The sequence below is a fragment of the Rhyacophila brunnea genome, unplaced genomic scaffold (assembly GCF_057557595.1).
Source record: "Rhyacophila brunnea isolate RB1 unplaced genomic scaffold, BYU_Rbru_1.0 scaffold_16, whole genome shotgun sequence".
In the NCBI taxonomy this organism is placed as follows: domain Eukaryota; kingdom Metazoa; phylum Arthropoda; class Insecta; order Trichoptera; family Rhyacophilidae; genus Rhyacophila; species Rhyacophila brunnea.
Window position 1 is genome coordinate 5,864,923 of NW_028232816.1, and position 18,948 is coordinate 5,883,870.

At 35.5% G+C, this 18,948-nt stretch overlaps 1 protein-coding gene across 4 annotated transcripts in view; it reads left to right on the forward strand.

Moving 5' to 3' along the window:
* Positions 1-6,305: 6,305 nt before the first annotated feature.
* LOC147074264 (phospholipid-transporting ATPase ABCA3-like) overlaps positions 6,306-18,948 on the forward strand; it is a 104,666-nt gene continuing 92,023 nt past the window's right edge. For all 4 annotated transcript variants that reach the window (XR_015070315.1, XR_015070316.1, XR_015070313.1 and 1 more), the window contains exons 1-4: positions 6,306-6,417; positions 7,750-8,092; positions 13,034-13,125; positions 18,051-18,162. Coding sequence is in view for 1 of the 4 variants with exons in the window: in XM_085944053.1 (XP_085800179.1) it covers positions 7,777-8,092; positions 13,034-13,125; positions 18,051-18,162 (520 nt within the window). In the remaining 3 variants the exon portion in view is untranslated. The remainder of the gene's footprint in view (positions 6,418-7,749; positions 8,093-13,033; positions 13,126-18,050; positions 18,163-18,948) is intronic.

Sequence of the window (18,948 nt, forward strand, 5' to 3'; positions counted from 1 at the left end):
GTTTGTGATCCAAACGTGTGAAAAGTGAGGTTATGTTGTTATTTTCAATACGGCGGGTCTTTGTATTTGCTTAATTTACTTATTTAACATGTACAGCAGAGGAAAGTAAATTATTTGTAGTTTAGTGTATAGTGATAAAATAAATGATAATAATGACAGCCACAATGGGAATAATTATACTGCAATCGACATTAATCAGATTCAATGGCTGGGTGAAAAAACTGGAGAATTGATTTTTATGCCTAGGTACCGATGACATTGGAAATCAGGTAAATATATTTATTAATCCTCATTATTAATACATAATTTGTACTTAACAATACATATATATTTTATGATAATTACTGTTATCTCAACTTATTTTTTAGCAGCATTACGTCTCAGGGTGTCGTTGATACAGATGACGAAATAAATTATATGGACAACATAGAAAATCAAGCAAATTATGTTAATTGTTTGGACAAATTACATAAATACCGATAAATGTGCCATATATACTATACGTTGATAAATAGATACTTTATCCGCATAATATAATGTCAGAGCAGCGCTCGAAATGGAAAAGTTTACGGACCGGAGCGCTCGACAATTTTCTGAAGATATTTACATAGTTATCAAATTTTATGTACTTCATAAAATTAAATGTGTTACATTTTTTATTATATGGCTATATTCTAGCTCAGACGGTCAAAATATTTTTTCCGCGATACGGAGCGATAATTTTATCGATGTCACGAACCGGAACGGCGCTCCAGTCCATTTCGAGCCCTGTGTCAGAGTACTTATATAATACTATAAAAGCGACGTTGATGCAGGTTCCGGTGATGATTATATCCCTAGCTGCGGTTCGCACACATCGTTATTAGCTGATGATGCGGACATAGGTTTGAATCAAATGAATTTTCCAACGACATCCGAAGACATCCAAACGAATCAAAATTATTTTGTTACTGGCCATCCTAAAAAGGGAAGAAGGAAGAAATTTTTGCAAAGCCGTTCTGGAGCAAAAACTAATCGAAATCGTAGCGAAGCATACGTCGAGTATAAGGGTGTTTTGAAATCTGCTAAAAAATTAACGACTTCAAATGTAATTTCACACTCAGATGTGATCACATTCTCAGTGAAGAAGAAAGGAGTCATGAATTCGAGCTTTTCTGGAATCAGGGTTCATATAATTTACAGACACTTTATATTGCCCGTCAGGTATATGAGCAGCTCAAGAAACGCCTATGCGGAAGAAACACGAGAAAGGGAAATTTACGAGAATGTATTCACTCGCATATAGAAGAATTAGTCGCATGATGTACTGCATGACGTCAAGTGTTAGCCAGTATAGGATAACTACAACAGCACTGAGCAAGAACAGAACAAGTATCGTTCCATTATTAGATCAGAGGGGTCGAAAACAAGGTAGAATGAATAAAATCCCCGAAGAGGATGTTCAAAAAGTTTCCTTAAAATTGAAAAACTACCGAAATATGTCTCGCATTATTGTCGAAACGAGACAAATGCTAATTTTCTACCTCCAGATATGACATTATCAAAAATGTTTGATGTGTATAATTCGGAAGTAATACGACCAGTAACTTTTGCAATTTACAAAAGTATTTTTTACAAAAAAATCAATTTGCGTACCTACCAAAACATTAAAAAAGGATACTTGCCAGAGTTTTGACGCATTTGAAGTAAAAAATTAAAAAATAACATACCTACTGAATCTTGAATAATGCACACATGGACTCGGTGAAAAAATCACAAAATCTTATGCGAGAAGATTAAATTTAATGTTCGCAAAAATATTCCGGAAACTGAATGCATAACATACGATATGCAAAAAATACTTACCTCGTATTGCCACCAATATTTTTTTTTATAAACGTCAACTATGGTTTTATAATGTGGGTGTTCACAGTGGCAAAACTAATATAAGTTTTGCCTATGTTTGGATAGAAATAATCGCTTGAAGAGGTGGGATCTTGCCTCCTCAAACATATAACAGCAGGAGTTTCCCCCACTGTGAAGAACTTAATATTGTGATCCGACTCTTGCGGCAGTCAAAACCGCAATACGAACTAAACTCTAATGCTAATGGCATTATTATAATCGAGTTCATCATTGGAGAAAATATCACTTGAGTTTCTATATTCTGGGCATAGTTACCTGCCAAATAAATGACAACGATTTTTGGTGACATAGAGTGTTACTTAAAAACGTGCTAAAAACTCACTGCTGAAACTGCTGCAATGATGCATTTTATTCATGCAGATGCCATAGACTTACAAAAATCTAGCATCATTATCAACACCCTTGATAGAAGATATCGACAGCTTTAATGGTGATTTAGATTATGATCTGGAGCTATATGAGGCTGATATTAATTAGTATAAAAATACTGTGGATAGCCTAAAGATTCTCTCTGTTTTATCTATTTTTTGCTTTCTTCTGATTTTATTCTTTCTTTGATGATAAGAAAGATGATTATTGCTCATTTAATTTCTATTTTTTTATGTATAACCGTATTGCACACCTATTGTTAAACCAAAATCTGGATGTAATTTTGTTGTGTATGTCTAAAGTTGAATAAATTGTAATATTTTGGTGAATATATTCTTTTTTTTGTTGCCCTTTTTGTTTTACTAAGTAAATAGTTAATGATATACAGGTGTTTCTTTTTCTGTATAATACGTCAAGAATACATTCAAACAAAAACATTTTTCTCAATTTTGCAGAACCCATCCAACCATTAAAATTCCTTATTGACACCTTTTTAAAAAAAATGACAATGACACATGAAGAAGCATTTTAAAAAAATTTATATTGATGAAAAAATTATAAAAATATTATTTAAAATAGCTTTGTAATACTTATTTTACTTTTTTACGTTTACTACGTTTTTCTCAGTTTGGTAGTTTCGGGGTTGGATGGCTTCTGCTTAACTACGTCCAATTATATAGTTTAGGTCCGCGTACTATGTACGTCTACCTACGATATAAAATAGGTATAGTACGCCCAAAATACCTACTATAATTTTGAATATCGGAAGAAATGTGTAAAAGTACTAAAAGTTCGATATTTCCGTTCGATAAATTGGTGCAAAGTACATACTATAATTTATCAATATAACAAGATTTGGAGAACTTGAAAAAAAATTGCTCGAAAAACCAAAAAAAAAATCCCTTGACTTCGGTTTAAAATGATTTTTTTTTATTTCTTCGGTAAGCATTATTTTTGGTCGAAATAGGTACCTAAATATAAAGGGGTCTCAGAGTTTCTCAAATTCTCCGTTATTTTTTTCTGAGAAAGAAAAATCTAAACATTTTCAACAGATGACAATGCGTACTATATTTTTTCCCAAATACCTACTATAATTCTGCTTTGAAAAGATGGTAGAAACAACAAACTGCAGTATCTGCAGAGGGTCTAGGACGATTTGGCACCGCGAACTGGCCTCCGGTAATTGGCCGCCGGTACAATCGGACGCCGGCCCAATTGGACGCCGACCCAATTCGACGCCGACCCAATTGGCCTCCGGGAGGATTGGACGCCGCACAGTTGAATTAAATGCGCAAAGGAATAGACGTACGTTACGATTTGTTGGAGTAAATATGCAAGTCAGTTTAATATGCTTCTATCTTCTCAGTTGTTGTACCTTATACATTTCGCGCTTGACACATTTTTAATATAGATTGAGAATAATTATTATGCCTTATGATTTTCATTAAAAGAAAATAATTCTTCCCTCGCTAAAACTTAAAGATGTGCATAATCAATTTATTTATTGTCTATACATGGGTACTAATTTATATTTACAACAAATATTAAAAATAATGTTAGATGTTAGAATAAAAATAACATTATTTTTCAGCGTTTTATCGACTTAATATTATAATAAAGCTTAAACATGTATATTATTATGCATAAATGCGTATTTTAAGATAGTATTAAATTACAAACAAAATATTAAGTAAGATATCTGCTAAGTATAAATGTTTCAGTAGTTTGATTGATAAACTACTTAGGTACTGGGTGCCGGATGAAATCCTGAAGGCCGAAATCCCGAAAAATACAAACATCAATAATTGCGCAATTGTTTCGAGACAAAAACCCATTTTTTGTGGAAATATAAAAAAATGTAAAATACAATCATCAATAATTGCGCAATCGTGAATTGCGCAAATTTTACAAGAGACACAAAATCCATTCGTTCTACAAAATGGTCTCTCCTGAAAAAGAATTGCGCAATCGGAAAACCCATTTTCCGCAAAAAATGGGATTTGTCTCTCTTATGAAAATTGCGTGATATTTGTTGTAAATATAAATAAGTACCCATGTATAGACAATAAATTAATTGATTATGCACATCTTTAAGTTTTAGCGAGGGAAGAATTATTTTCTTTTAATAAACATCATAAGGCATAATAATTATTCTCAATCTATATTTAAAATGTGTCAAGCGCGAAATGTATAAGGTACAACTACTGAGAAGATAGAAGCATATTAAACTGACTTGCTTATTTACTCCAACAAATCGTAACGTACGTCTATTCCTTTGCGCATTTAATTCAACTGTGCGGCGTCCAATAGTCCTGGAGGCCAATTGGGTCGGCGTCAAATTGGGTCGGCGTCCAATTGGGCCGGCGTCCGATTGTACCGGCGGCCAATTACCGGAGGCCAGTTCGCGGTGCCAAATCGTCCCATTCCCTCTGCAGAAGCATCTTCGTTTGTTTACATTGTTCTTCTTTTCGATACGGCTATGAGATTTTTTTTTCATCTGTTTATCAAAACTCTCTTGTTTTTCCAATTTTTCCTCTACTGAGAAGTTCTTAAATGTTTCACGAAAGCTGCACATATCTTTTTTAGGTTTGAAAAATGAGATATTGTATTCGGTACCTATTAAATATGAGGTTGTAGTAATGCTGCTTGACGGGAATACATTGTTTTGCTGTGTATTGCATGTTTCTAAGTACAATCTGTACATTGATGCCAAGTTCATGCTGCCATCCAAATATTTTTTCTAGTTAAATAGTATCCATAATTATTGGGATGTCGTGCTTTCGGGCTTTTTATGTTGATATTTGTGTATTAGGAACCCAAGCTTTTCAATAAATAATCCCGTTGTCGATTTATATCACCTAATGCCCAATGGTTCGTGTGTATCTGCTTTCGCTGGTGTTCTGTAATTTTGGGTTGCGAGAGACGCACTAGTACCTGACCGAATCACTATCCATAATTGAATTAAAGTCTGTGAAATACTTCTAAGTGACTCATTTCCTATGTCTATAAAATTCCAAAGTGCATCATCTCGATTTGTTGCAGTATGGAAATAGCAAGTTTAAAAACATATTTTATCCCAAAGAATCCAACGAGATATTGCACGGAACCTAGAGCTAATTCAGTACATTTACGCTTTGGTGCTTTTTGGAACTGATACATGTATATATTCGGAAATACTAACTCAATTCTGCCAAATTCGGACTTGTTGCACTCTGGAACTAGGGTATCGAATTTACTCCTATCCAAGCTAGCTTGGACGAGTAGGACGCGGCCGAGTAGCTTGGATAGGAGTAATTTGTATAAAGCTGTCTCATACGAGTGCGCTTGGATGGCACTCGGTCCAAGTACGATCCAAGTACACTTGGACCGAGTGCCATCCAAGTGCGCTCGTATGAGACATCTTCATACTAATTATTCCTATCCAAGCTACGTGGACCGCGTTCTACTAATCCAAGTTAACTTGGATTGGAATAAATAGTATCAGTAACGTCCCGTGTTAAGTTAAGTTGTCCTTGGACGTCATGTCCTTGATAACCAGCAATGACACGTGCAGATTTGCGAATTATATTTGAATTATTACTTACCTAATTATTTTTTCCAAATATTTTTGCCAGTCACTCGCGAGTTTTGAGAGTTATCAGGTGTTATTTTTAAATGTATCTGAAACCGTGGACTCGCAATATTGTCTATTTAAGTAGAGATGGCATTTAAATGAAATTTAGTGGTGTCAAAGAGATTGAAAGACTGTGGTGTATATTTTGTTAGTAATGTATCCATACAACACATTTCTTAGAATATTGGAGTCATGAAAGGATGATAAAAAAATACTGTATAAAAAATAGTGCTGCATTTTGGCGCTGCCTCGGGGCGGCATTTTGTCTAGAGACGTCACTGAATAGTATGAAGCTGTCACTTGGATGGCACTCGATCCAAGTGTACTTGGATCGTACTTGGACCGTGTCAACGCGGCTTTAGAGTAACTGTCATAGACACTTACTAGACAGTACTGACAGTAGACTCTAGTACCCACTAGTACCCATTTGTTATGTTAAACGTCAAAATATTGCGTATTGGACCCTGTGATTTCGGGTTATTGTGTTTGTTACCTATCTATCAATATTGAATTGGAGCAGCATTAAAAATGTAATAAAAAAAATACTATTTTATATACCTATATATATGATAGTGATAGCTCAACTCGAAGCTATATCGCAAATTGTCTAGATATACTGGCCGCAATCGTCCGTTGACATCATTTCGTCTCCACGCCCCTAAATACAAATACATTTTACCAGCAAAAACGTCTTTCGTAGTTGATTCAACTTCGTAGAAATGCATTTAGACACTGAATAATAGACAATTTTATTTCAATTTCGTATTTGTTTTGACATCTGAACTGCGAGGGGCTAAGAATATAGGTCTACAGTTGCAGTACAAATGACAATAAATTTAAAACATGAGTCATGTGTACTTTACATGATATCACCAATGCGAAAAGAATTATTCAACTTTTACGAGAAGTTGAAAGCATTTTATTCTTATCACTGGGTCACATTTCGTGTAAAATACCTACCTATTCGTTATATCCTCTGCGTTGGATAGGGAAACTGTTCCATTCTCAACTAAGACAGCCGATAGTGCATTCTTGAGTTCGTCTTGGAATTCAGTATTGTTCTTCAAGTATATGCGAGCAATTGACTTCTTCTGTGTTAAGTGATAATATACTGTTTAATATTTATATAGTTAATGTACTTAGTTTCTAATTAATATTTTGATTTTGATCATAAAAAAACCGTAAGTTGCTAGTAAAAATTTCTCAGTAAAAACTATTTTTACGAAATACCTGTTTTAATTGATACCATATTTTGTATGTATGCTCTATAATCCGCTGCTTTCACTAATTGGACACTTGTCTGGTTTTTGGGCTGGCCGATTACTAAGAGAGTACCGTACTTCGTAAAGTACGAGAAATAAAAATGTAAAACTGAGAATTAAATGGACCAAAATAAAATGAGACTCAAACTGAACGCAAATAGCGGGAAAATGTGTATTCCGGCCACATAAAATATCGAAACTACTTATTAACAATAACTAAGTGATCAAAATGATTTTTATCTAGTATTTTTGTCTGCATAATTCATATTTTTTTTCAGATAAAATTACAATACAGCTAAATACTTGCCTTTAACAATATTCTTTTGTACAGCATCTCACATAGTTCGAATGAGCCCGTTTTGATAATGAGCTCGAATTTTCAAAGAGTTCTATAATTATTTTACTTCAGAAGGGCCTCGCGTTTTAAATATTTCACAATGAAATATCAGATTAATTTTGAAACTTTTCTCTTGTCATTTTATTGCTTTTTATCACTTCTTTGTGATGCCCCCCTAGAGTACGAGGTCCGCTTGGCCTTAACGATCTAAGCTGATAATAATAGATAAGCAGATGAGTTCAATAAATTTGTTTGTTTTTCAGATGGGATTCTCGTGAATTTAAACTATAATGTGGAAAATGACATTTATGAAACTACGAGTTCTGCTGTGGAAACACTTTCTTGTGAGATGGCGATGCTTTGTGATGACAGGCTTAGAATTGGCGGTGCCCATATCGATTGTACTCCTCTTGAGAATCACTTACACAAAGTTCTCCAGACCGCCGACTAACATTATCTCATCGGCGCATCATACTGATCCCTTTTCCGACTATGATCTCTATCAAGGAACCTCGATCAATAATATTTATTATGCTCCGAATGAATCTGATTTTATCAGGAATTTAATGGCAGATGTTTCAGCAAAACTAAGTCTCGGGGAAAAGGGTAAGTACTGTTTGAAGACTCCATATTACATTGGTGAAGGGTGACTTTTGGAAAGAAGTATGCTATGGAGATCAGAGAAAAAGGGCACACTTGTCAGGTTTACTAAAGGGAAATAAGTAGATAATATGATATTACTACTGATGAATTGATGAAGTTTCAATAGCTCACTGACAACGTAAAATTGAGCGATGATTTTAATTATGTATTTTTAAAAACAATCTATATTTATTTATGTGACTGAATGCAATAGAAATTGTTTTTTTTTATATTATCTGATTATTAATTATTTTGGACAAAGCTGGAGTCATTGACAATAATATTGTGCGCAAATATTTTAGGCTTAGCCATCGGAGCCTATCGTTTTGCATACATTGCGATAGACATGCTGAGGTCATGTGACATAAATTCGATACAAAAAAACATCCTCGCGAATAATCCGATACATAGAATAGTTGAAGAGAGATTGCGTGCCGTGGCATATTTTTTTTAAACCCTTGACAGGTAGTGCTGTAATCTGTATATATTTATAATACATACCTACATATTATTATATATGACATGTCGTTGGCAAATAAATTTGTTTATATAGAATATTAGTGATTATTTACGTATGTCAATATGCAATTAAAGATAATCTTTCTTAAGAAGGTAGGCTTTAAATAATCGCCTAGTATGGAGCCACTGCCATATTATAATTATGTACGGTAGGTAGTTGTCACAATATAATGCAAATGTATCTAGAATTACTATGGAACAGACTATGTCGATCAATGTTCATAGATCGGCAGCCAAATAAACTGAACCATCATTATTTACAATAGAGGTCGGATTTATGGGCCATATTTAACTTTTAGTAAATAAAAGCTTTCATAACATTCATATTTCATAGTTTATTTGGAAAAAATCCTTTAATTTTCTCAAAAATTTTCAATAATTCCAACAACGAAAGTGCCTTTTTGTGTTTGCTATCCAATTGCAGATACAGGTTTGCAATTTAATAATATAAAATGTTTATTATGATGAGATCATACGGGCAGCATGTTATATTAGTATTCTAATGGATTTAAGTTTTGTACTATTCCATTTGAGTAATTTTTTGCGACCCGGGTTTCGCCTTTCGGCATCTTCAGGCGCTGTGTACACTCACCAAAAGGCAAATACAACACTATTAACTCTTAACATATCGTCTCTGTTCTGGCAGAACACACTAACTGGAGAATACTAGTTTTGAGTAATTTGACTTTGAAGTTGTTAAAATATTTGAAATGGTCTATCATGTGAGTTTATTAAGTAATCGTAAAAAGGATGACTTTAAAATAAAGACTGTTTATTTATTAAGAAGGTTTCCAGACGGTAAAGTTTGAAATAAGGAACATTTTGGTTTAACTAACTCAGTATGTCATTATTTCGAATTAGTGTCTTCTGCCTGAACAGTGACGATATATAATGAATTAAAACAATGAAGTGGGTAAAAACGTATCACCTACCTATGACGTCAAGGATCCAATAAAAAAATATGTAACAAATAAATTATGAATAGTTGAAGTGTTTGTAAAAAACCCTATACCTTATCAATAATAATACACTCCATAAGCATACAATAGAATGGTTAAATGCACGGAATGCACAATAGGCGAGTATCAATGTGGTTTCCTTCCAACGAAGTTGACCACCGATCAAGTATTTGGCCTACGACAAATCCTAGAAAAATGCCATGAACATAAGATAGACACATATCACTTATTTGTTGACTTCAAGGCAGCCTATGACTCTATCAATAGGCTAAAACTCTACGAAGCATTATATGAAATGGAGATCCCCAATAAGCTAATATACCTGGTTAAGATGTCAATGGCAAAAGTGGAATGTCAAGTAAGGATACAATCAGAACTCTCTGGTGTGCTTCACACATACAATGGTCTCAGACAGGGTGATACCCTTGCCTGTTTGCTATTCAATATAGGACTGGAAAAAGTCATCAGAGACTCTCAAATACAAACAGGGGTCATATACAATAAATCACTAATAAAATCAGTTTACAGAGACACTTCAGATCAAGACTCCTCTCAAAGAAAACTAAGATAAAGTTATACAAAGCCCTCATCAGACCCATATTAACCTATGGGTCGGAATGCTGGGCTTTATCAAAAAAAGATGAGAGGAAGCTGGATATCTTGGAAAGGAAGATATTAAGAAGAGTCTTCGGAGCTGTATGTGAGGAGGATGGCACGTGGCGAGGAAGGTACAACCATGAATTATATGCATTGTATGAAGATCCCCCTGTAGTCTCATACGTGAAAGTGGGGCGACTTCGTCGGGCAGGCCATGTCTCAAGGATGGAAGACACCTAACCACCAAAGAGGAGTAATGGAGTCAAGAAAAAATATTGTTAACTTAATTATTGGTAATAATTAGACGAAATACTAATAATATAATTAAAAATAGTACCTAACTAAATACTATCATTTTGAATAGGGATATCTAGCAAGTTTCTTTCACTCACCCCGAGATCATTTGAATTGATCCCCAGTAGGCGTATACAAAAGCCAATACATTCTAATCATTTGTAGAATGAGATTCGTACGACGGCAACGGGACATAAGCGGTCAGCGAGAAATATGCAGATAACCTTAAACCTAACAGATCGTAATGTGGATGAGTCACTTTGAAATGGTAATGTGTAATGGGTTCCCACTTTCGTTATTAGGGGATGTTTAAAGTAAAACCATACATCTCACAATATTGACAAAAATTTTATTTTCATGAAACACTTGATTTTAAGTATAAACTGTTTTGTATAAGTATAAATTGATTTGAATTCTGTTTGTCAACTGAATTATATTTTTTATAGTTATCTATCATAGAATTAATCGATAGTTGAATTGATTGACTGATTAAAATCACATGATTGTGATAAGGACAGGATATTTAAATTTTATCTTCAATCAATAAAATATTATTTATATCAGTGTTTCTGGAACTAAATCAATTACTAAAGTAAACTTAAATCAATTATTATAATTTAGATTCATAATGAGTCACTAAAAGTGGTGTACATTGGTTACATCTATCTGAAGGGGTAACAGCATGAGGAACTTTGGGAAACACTTAAAGTACCTATATAATGTTTTTTCGATAAATTCCATTATCTGTTTACATATATTTTAATTGTCATTTAAATACGTAAATCTAATCTGGCAGGTGTCTTATCATCGATATTGCGAAATATTAAAAGCAGACCCACCTTAACACATTCGCGGACACATGTTAGTGATGACACATATTAAAAATTGATTTTTAAAATTTTCGTTTTAATGTTGTTAATTTATAGCGAGGTGTTTGAAACTGCTAGTCAGCTATGGGTTTATTGATATTGTCGTCTTACCAAACAGTCAAAGTTTGTATTTTAAAAGTAGATTTTTACCTGTGTGGATTTACGTATACCTACAACATTTATATATCTACAATGATAGCTTAAAATTACCTTCATCTAATTATATTGACATATGTTTCCTCTTCTTACTATTTTACAAACCAAAGCATTATAAAGTTATAATAAAAATTAATTCTATTATTTTTTAATTTTGAGATTATGAAATTTGTCTCGTCTACTGATATGGAGTTTTACATAAGTATGTGTCTCTCCCACAGAGCGTTTTTATTTTAATGAAAATTTTATATTCTACCTCTCGTTTTGGCTCAGTGTTTCATATGAAGCTATATGAGATTTGTATAGGGAACGCTTTTCAATGTCATGATCGGATATGATCACTACATTCAGATAGCATTTTCTATGTCTTGTCTCGGTATAATTTATTTACATGAATATTTTTGTTACACATTTTTCTTTGTATGATATTATTAATGCAATTCATAATAACATATTTATTCTTATATACTAAGTATTTTATACTTACGTATTAATATCTCATGTCTCTCGACTTTATATCATCCGCAGTTCACACTGAGAAGTTATTTAGACTTGTCAGTATGGGCTGTGGGACTTATATACATTTTATTTTTGCTCTGTCGTGAGGTTGACATTCTATTATCTAGTGGTAGAATTGACTAGGAGGCCAAATCGTGCAGTTGCGTTGTCTAATTTTACTTCACGAACACCAACTGAAGGTCAGCGTTTTGGGTTTGTATCATTAGGTTAGGTTAGGTTTTCATTCTTGAATTCATGAATTTTGCCAAAATCGGCTTTTAAAATTGAATTAATGTTGAATTGAATATTGAATCTAATAAAATTGGAACATTATTGTCTGCAATGCTCAACGAACAATGTGTAATTTTTTTAGATCTATAGAGATGACCGTACCATATAGTATACAGTCATCTCTTTCCGATAAGAAAGCTCACGGCGAACTGTGTTACGGTAAAATTTAATATGTACAATTTACATGTAACCAATTAACCTTGCCCATTTCACGCACAAACAATAGCAGGAAATGCAACATACATTTGTTTTGAAAGTTTTCTGTCATCGAGTATTCAGTAGAGATAATATCGTCAGTGTTTTGTAAAAAGGGCGAATTAACCAAAATGCTATTTTACAGGAGGAGGATTTTTAACTATTGACATTTATTTGTTTATGACCTGTGGATGATTATAAATATCTAACAAGTTTATAATAAAGCTTAGAAAGAATACTGTCATTATAATAGGCATTATTATATAATATTTTAAAAGGCCTAATATGTAACATTCGCTTTTTATTCGTAATTTTAATTAATTTAATTTTAGTCGATTATCGTTTTTAAATACTTTGCTGTGGAGATACAAATTCGCCGTTTTTACACAACAAAGCTAGTAGGGTACACATTGTATTTTCATTTAAATCTCGATTTCGCCAAAATGGTTGATTCGCCCTTTTTACAAAACACCGATGATATGTCTTAAAAAATATATGGCTATTTTTATTTTTGTATATTGTTTCAGGTCTCGTTGGGTTTAATGATGAAATAACACTTTTTCAAAAGAAAGGAAAATCATTAAAAATAGATCAGGAGAGCTTGGCCGTTATTTTTGAGGTATGTAATTGACGAACAAACTTCATGAACAGGTTATTAACAATATTATTGATTTTACGTGGATGTGCGAACATCAATGGCGAAGACTTTATCTTTTGGAGCGAGGTAAACAATTCATAACCGAAAAGAATACGCTTGTTCAAGGTACAAATTTGGACAGTGAAATTATAGATTGGTTGGTAATATAACGATAATAGATATAAAGTATCGATAATAGATATAAAATAATATAATGATAACTCTTTAAATTAATATATAAACAGTATGGTATTATAACATACGAAATTTATGACATTTTAAAAACTCATAAGTTATTTTGAACAATGCAAATAAGCCCATAAACTCTTGTCGTCTCTTTCTAGGTATGGATGGAGCTAACTCTCTTCGGTGTGTTCACCGACCGCAGAATTCTATATTTTTTTTTCATTGTAGCACTGGACGCCAGGTACGAGATATCTCGTCAAATAGTCCAAGTTTGTTACGCCAGATACGAGATATCTCGGTAGTACTAATCATCATCATCAGCCGGGGTCAATCCACTGCTGGATGAAGGCCTCCCCAAGCTTTCTCCAATTCTCTCGGTCCTCTGTCGTTCGCTGCCACGTATTTCCGCCGAACTTTACCAGTTCGTCAATCCAGCGGCTTTTAGGGCGACCCTGTGGCCGTTTCGTACCCCTTGGGTACCATTGGATGACGGCATTTGTCCAGCGGTTGTCCTTTCGGCGAGGAGTGTGCCCGCCCATCTCCATTTCAGCTGTTTGGCAACGTCTATTACATCGCGTACTCTTGTCTGCTTCCTAACCCATTCGTTTCTCTTACGGTCCTTTCGCGTGATGACCAACATGCACCTCTCCATGCCTCGCTGTGTGACTCTTAGCCTTTGGACATCTCTCGTGTTGAGGGTCCACGTCTCGCAGCCATACGTGAGCACGGGTAGCACACATTGGTCGAATACCCTACGCTTAAGACATAATGGTAGGTCACTCTTGAAGATACTATTCAGACGTCCGAAAGCACTCCATCCCAGCTTTGTTCTTCGAGCAATTTCATCGTGCATGCTTCCGTCTATGGACACCTGCTGTCCGAGATAGACGTAGCTGCTGACTTGCTCGAGTTGGGTGCCAGAAATACAGATAATCGCAGGGTCCGAAAAACAGTTCCTCATCACTTTTGTCTTTGAGACATTTATCTTTAGACCGACCGTTTGACTGACATCCGCGAGTTCTTGCATTCTACCTTGGAGGTCTTTCGGGTCTTGTGAGAGTATAACAATGCCATCTGCAAAGCGCAGGTGACTGAGGTGCTCTTCATTAATTGGAACACCTTTTTCCTCCCAAACAAGTTTCCTAAATAAGTCCTCAAGAGTAGCGGTGAATAGTTTAGGTGAAATGGTATCACCTTGCCGGACACCTTTGTTAATGGGGAATTTACACGACCGTTTGTGGAGTTTCACGCATGCTGTGGCATCACTGTATATACTGTTCAATATGTTTATGTAGCGTCTGGAAATTCCTTAGTTGCTAAGGGCGTCTATAATTGAGAATTTTTTGATGGAATCAAACGCCTTTTCATAGTCTATAAAACCAAGATATAATGGCAGTTTGTATTCCTGGTAGCGCTCTATGATTTCCCTGACGACCTGTATATGATCCATAGTACTGTAGCCTCTTCTGAATCCGGCTTGCTCTCTTGGTTGTTTCTCGTCTAGAACTGTTTCGAAACGGTTTGAGAGTATTTTCGTGAAAACCTTATACAGAATTGGCAGTAGACTAATTGGTCGATAGTTATTCAGATCTTCAGTGTCTCCTTTCTTATAGAGAATAATAATGGAGGCATTTTTCCATGACTCTGGGATGTTCTCTTCGTGCAGACAAGACGTGAATAGACGTGCGAGCACTTCGCTCACCGTCCTCCCGGCCCGTTTGAGAACATCGATAGTCAGCCCATCTTCTCCCGGGGCTTTCCCACTCTTCATGCACATTATAGCATATTCCACCTCTGTGGTAGTAACCTCGGGGAGAGGATCTCCATATTCTCCGTTCACCGGAAGATCTGAATTGATATCAGTGTCATCTTTGTATAGAGCGCTGTAAAACTCTACAACAGTGTCCAGTAGATGATCCAAGTTACGCACGATACTTCCATCTTGCGCTTTTAGTGTCGTGATCTGCCATCTCCCTATTGGCAGATGCTGCTTGTTCTTATGTAAGCTCCTTCCTGACGCAACAATTGATTCTACAAGGTTCATATTGGACTTACGAAGATCTTCTTGTATGTTTTTAGGTAGAGTTTTGCACAGCGTGGAGTACTCGAGATCATTTGCAACTTGTTGCTCGCTTTTCGTACTCCTACGCAGCTTCATAAGATCCAACGTTTCCTTTGAAAGTTTGCTTACTCGTTCAACCACAGCAGCAACTGTCTCTTCCGAAGATTCTATAATGATTTTTGTTATTGCCTCGGTGTTTTGTAGGGAGATGGGGTCATTTTCAGCCTGGAAAGCCGCTAGCCTGTTCTCCAGCTCTTGTTGGAATTCGACTCTGCTTCTCAAGCCTCTGCGGACTCTGGGCTTCTGCATCAGTTCGGATCTCTCACGTTTGATGTTAAATCGTACTTTACACCTTACCATTCGGTGGTCGCTGCCAGTATTAAATCTGTTAATGAGTGCAGTCTAGAAAAATATCCTTCTTGTTTGTGAGGATGTAGTCGATTTCGCTGGTTCGTTTTGCTGGGCTTCGCCATGTCCATTTTCGGGAAGGCTTCTTTTTGAAGAATGAGTTCATGATGTAGAGATTGTGGTTTTCCGCAAACTCCACTAACATGTCTCCTCGGCCATCCCTGGTGCCATGTCCGAAATGCCCGACCGCTACATCATCCAGGTGTTGAGATCCGATTCGTGCATTAAAGTCCCCCATGATGATAGTGAAGTGACATTTCCGTTTATTTTTCAACGTACTGATTTCTTCATATACCTCCTCCACTTCTTCATCAGATGAGTTTTGAGTGGGCGCATAAACTTGCAAAAGCAGAATCTGGTATCTTTTGCTGAGCTGAAGTGTTAAACTTGCTACTCTATCTGAGGAGAAGTCAAATTCAACTATGCGATCTTTCCAGAGTCTGTGGATTAAAAATCCGACACCGCTTGTGCGTCCGGTCTTAGTCCCATTATAACAGAGTACATGTCCGCTGTGGAGATTGACGATATCGTCTCCTTGTCGTCTTACCTCGCTGAGCCCGACAACATCCCAATGGATTTTTTCGAGTTCTTCTTCGAGCTCTAGAAGTTTGGCGTTGCTGGATAATGTTCTCGCGTTATAGGTGGCAATGGTCATCGGTAGGCAGCCGTTACCGTCTTTCCGGGGATTCTTAGCACCCTCTGCCTTCCCTTGCTGATTGCTGCCGTGATCAGTGACAGGTTGGCCTCCGGAGAATAAGGGTCGAGATTTTCGTTCTTGTTCCATGGGGGTATTTGGACATAACACACCACGCTGTCCAAACGGGTTGGTGTGTGGTTTTCTGTCTGGGTTTTCCTTCCGGTAGCCAAGGGGTCTCTCGTTTTAAGGCGCCAGAGTTTCGCCTTTCACCCTTCTCTATTAGCTACAGGTAGATGAGGTAGTACTAATAATTCAGTCAAAACAAATAAATTCAAAATAGGGCACATACTGATGTGTATGACATATGATATCTATCGGAATGTTCCTAAAACATTTTACCATATTATATTTTACCATCGATTTACTTTAATTTTGTCAAGTGTTACAACTGATATTTTAGAGATGTCATAGTTTTTGATTTTTTTTTCGCAAATTATATTTGGTCTGTTAGGTACGGCAGCCAAAATTGTGAATTACATTAAATTTTAAATACCTACTCCATAGATTCCATTGCAATTGCATAGATGTCACTGTTTATGTCTAATTTAGAATTAATGCTCATACAGAGCTATTTGCATTTGTACCAATAATTCCAATTAGTTAAAAAATTTAAACAATTTACAATCGTTTCCCATCAAGTCTTTGCCGGCAACATCGATGTGTCATTTTATTAAAATATACTTTGCTTGCTGTCGTTGCCAATATGTAGGAACAGATCAAGTTAAAGGCCGGTTGGATTAGTCGAGTAATTTAGTAACTAAACGTATATGAACAGACAAATTTCGTCGAGTAATTTAGTATAATCATTTAGTCAAGTCAATCCATTTTTTTCTATTTTTTCGGTCGAGTAGCACCCCCATCACCTCTCACTAAATACTAAACAAGCCACGAGGAAAGTCTGAACACGTTATCTTTAGTAAAGTTCATTAGTTGTCGTATAAATGACATTTCGTTGGAGCGAAGGTACTATTGCGGAACAAGAACTTCTTGTCTACATGTGAAAACTGTGAACTAACAAGCCCCTCCTGTTTTTAACCGCATTTCGACTACAGCGACTTTCGGTTATCGATGAGTTGTCCACGTGTTAAAACTGTGAACTAACAAACCTCTCCTGTTTTTAACTGCTCTTCGACTACAGCGACTTTTGGTTATCGAAGAGTTGTCCACGCGTTAAAACTGTGAACTAACAACCCTGTCCTATTTAGTTAATCACACTTAGTCTTCCGGTTATCGCCTAGATCTTCTTGTCAGACAGTACTCATAAATTCGTTTTAGAACATTTAAACCATGAGTGCCTTCATTCCAAATTTATTCATTTTTGCTTTGTTACGTCGTACTCTATTCATTTTGACACGTCACTCACTAATGTACTGTGTTCGGACACTTTTCAGTTACTAGATCACTCACCACTCGACTAAACCACTCGACTAAACTACTCGACTAATCCAAACCGGCCTTAAGAGTGAAAACTGAGTGGATTTAAACAGATGTTTCGCTTGCTGTACGAATGCTTTGACAAATGAGCCACTAACAATTCAGGGTTTTTTTTCACAGAACACTCAGGATATTCCAAGCATAATAAATTATACGATCCGAACTTCCAAGGAATTTCATACTTCAAAGATTATACCATCGGTAGTTGTTCCAGGACCCCATGAAAATTATGGTAAGACTGTCCTTATTTTACGATGAGTTGAATGCTTTATTTTTAATTAGCCATATCCATAATTAATGTTGCCAGGACTAAATGTCACCTAATAGTTACGCTTAGTGGATTTGCCGAAACAGAAACTTTGCGCATAGCTGCCACGTCCCGCAACACATGTATTGGTATACAGCACACATGTCCAACTTCAAGTAGTTTATGATTAGGGATTGCAATACCGGTATTTCAAAACCGGTATTCAATTATTTATCGATCCCGAAATACCGTTTTCAAAAATCAGAAATACTGGTATTTTTGGTATTTAGAAAGCATATACAGTCGCACTTGATTATTACGATCACGGATATAGCGAGATCTCGGATGTAACGAGGAAACATTCGTTGACATTTTAGTTTATGATTTTCTCCATACATCTATTCACTTTTATAACGAGCTCCTTTTCGGATATACCGAGCTAAAATATCATCAAAAATTACTCATACAAAAATTTAAAAACAATATGTGGTACTTGCCAGACCCAGGATTCGAATTTGGGACCCACAACGCTATAGGCCAACATCCCATCGTCGTGATAGTACATGTAACAAACGTTGTATTTCAGAGAGATTTATTTGTACCTTGACTTAAACCCGGACTGAAAATTAGCAGTTCTAAAATATTATGATCTATATATTTACAAAAGTCAACATAATAAATGCAGGTACTTTAGGTTGCTCTAAAATAGTGTTTGAAATAGATTTTAATAGTTACATTTATTGATAGGGTCTTTTTTCTATAATATGTTTT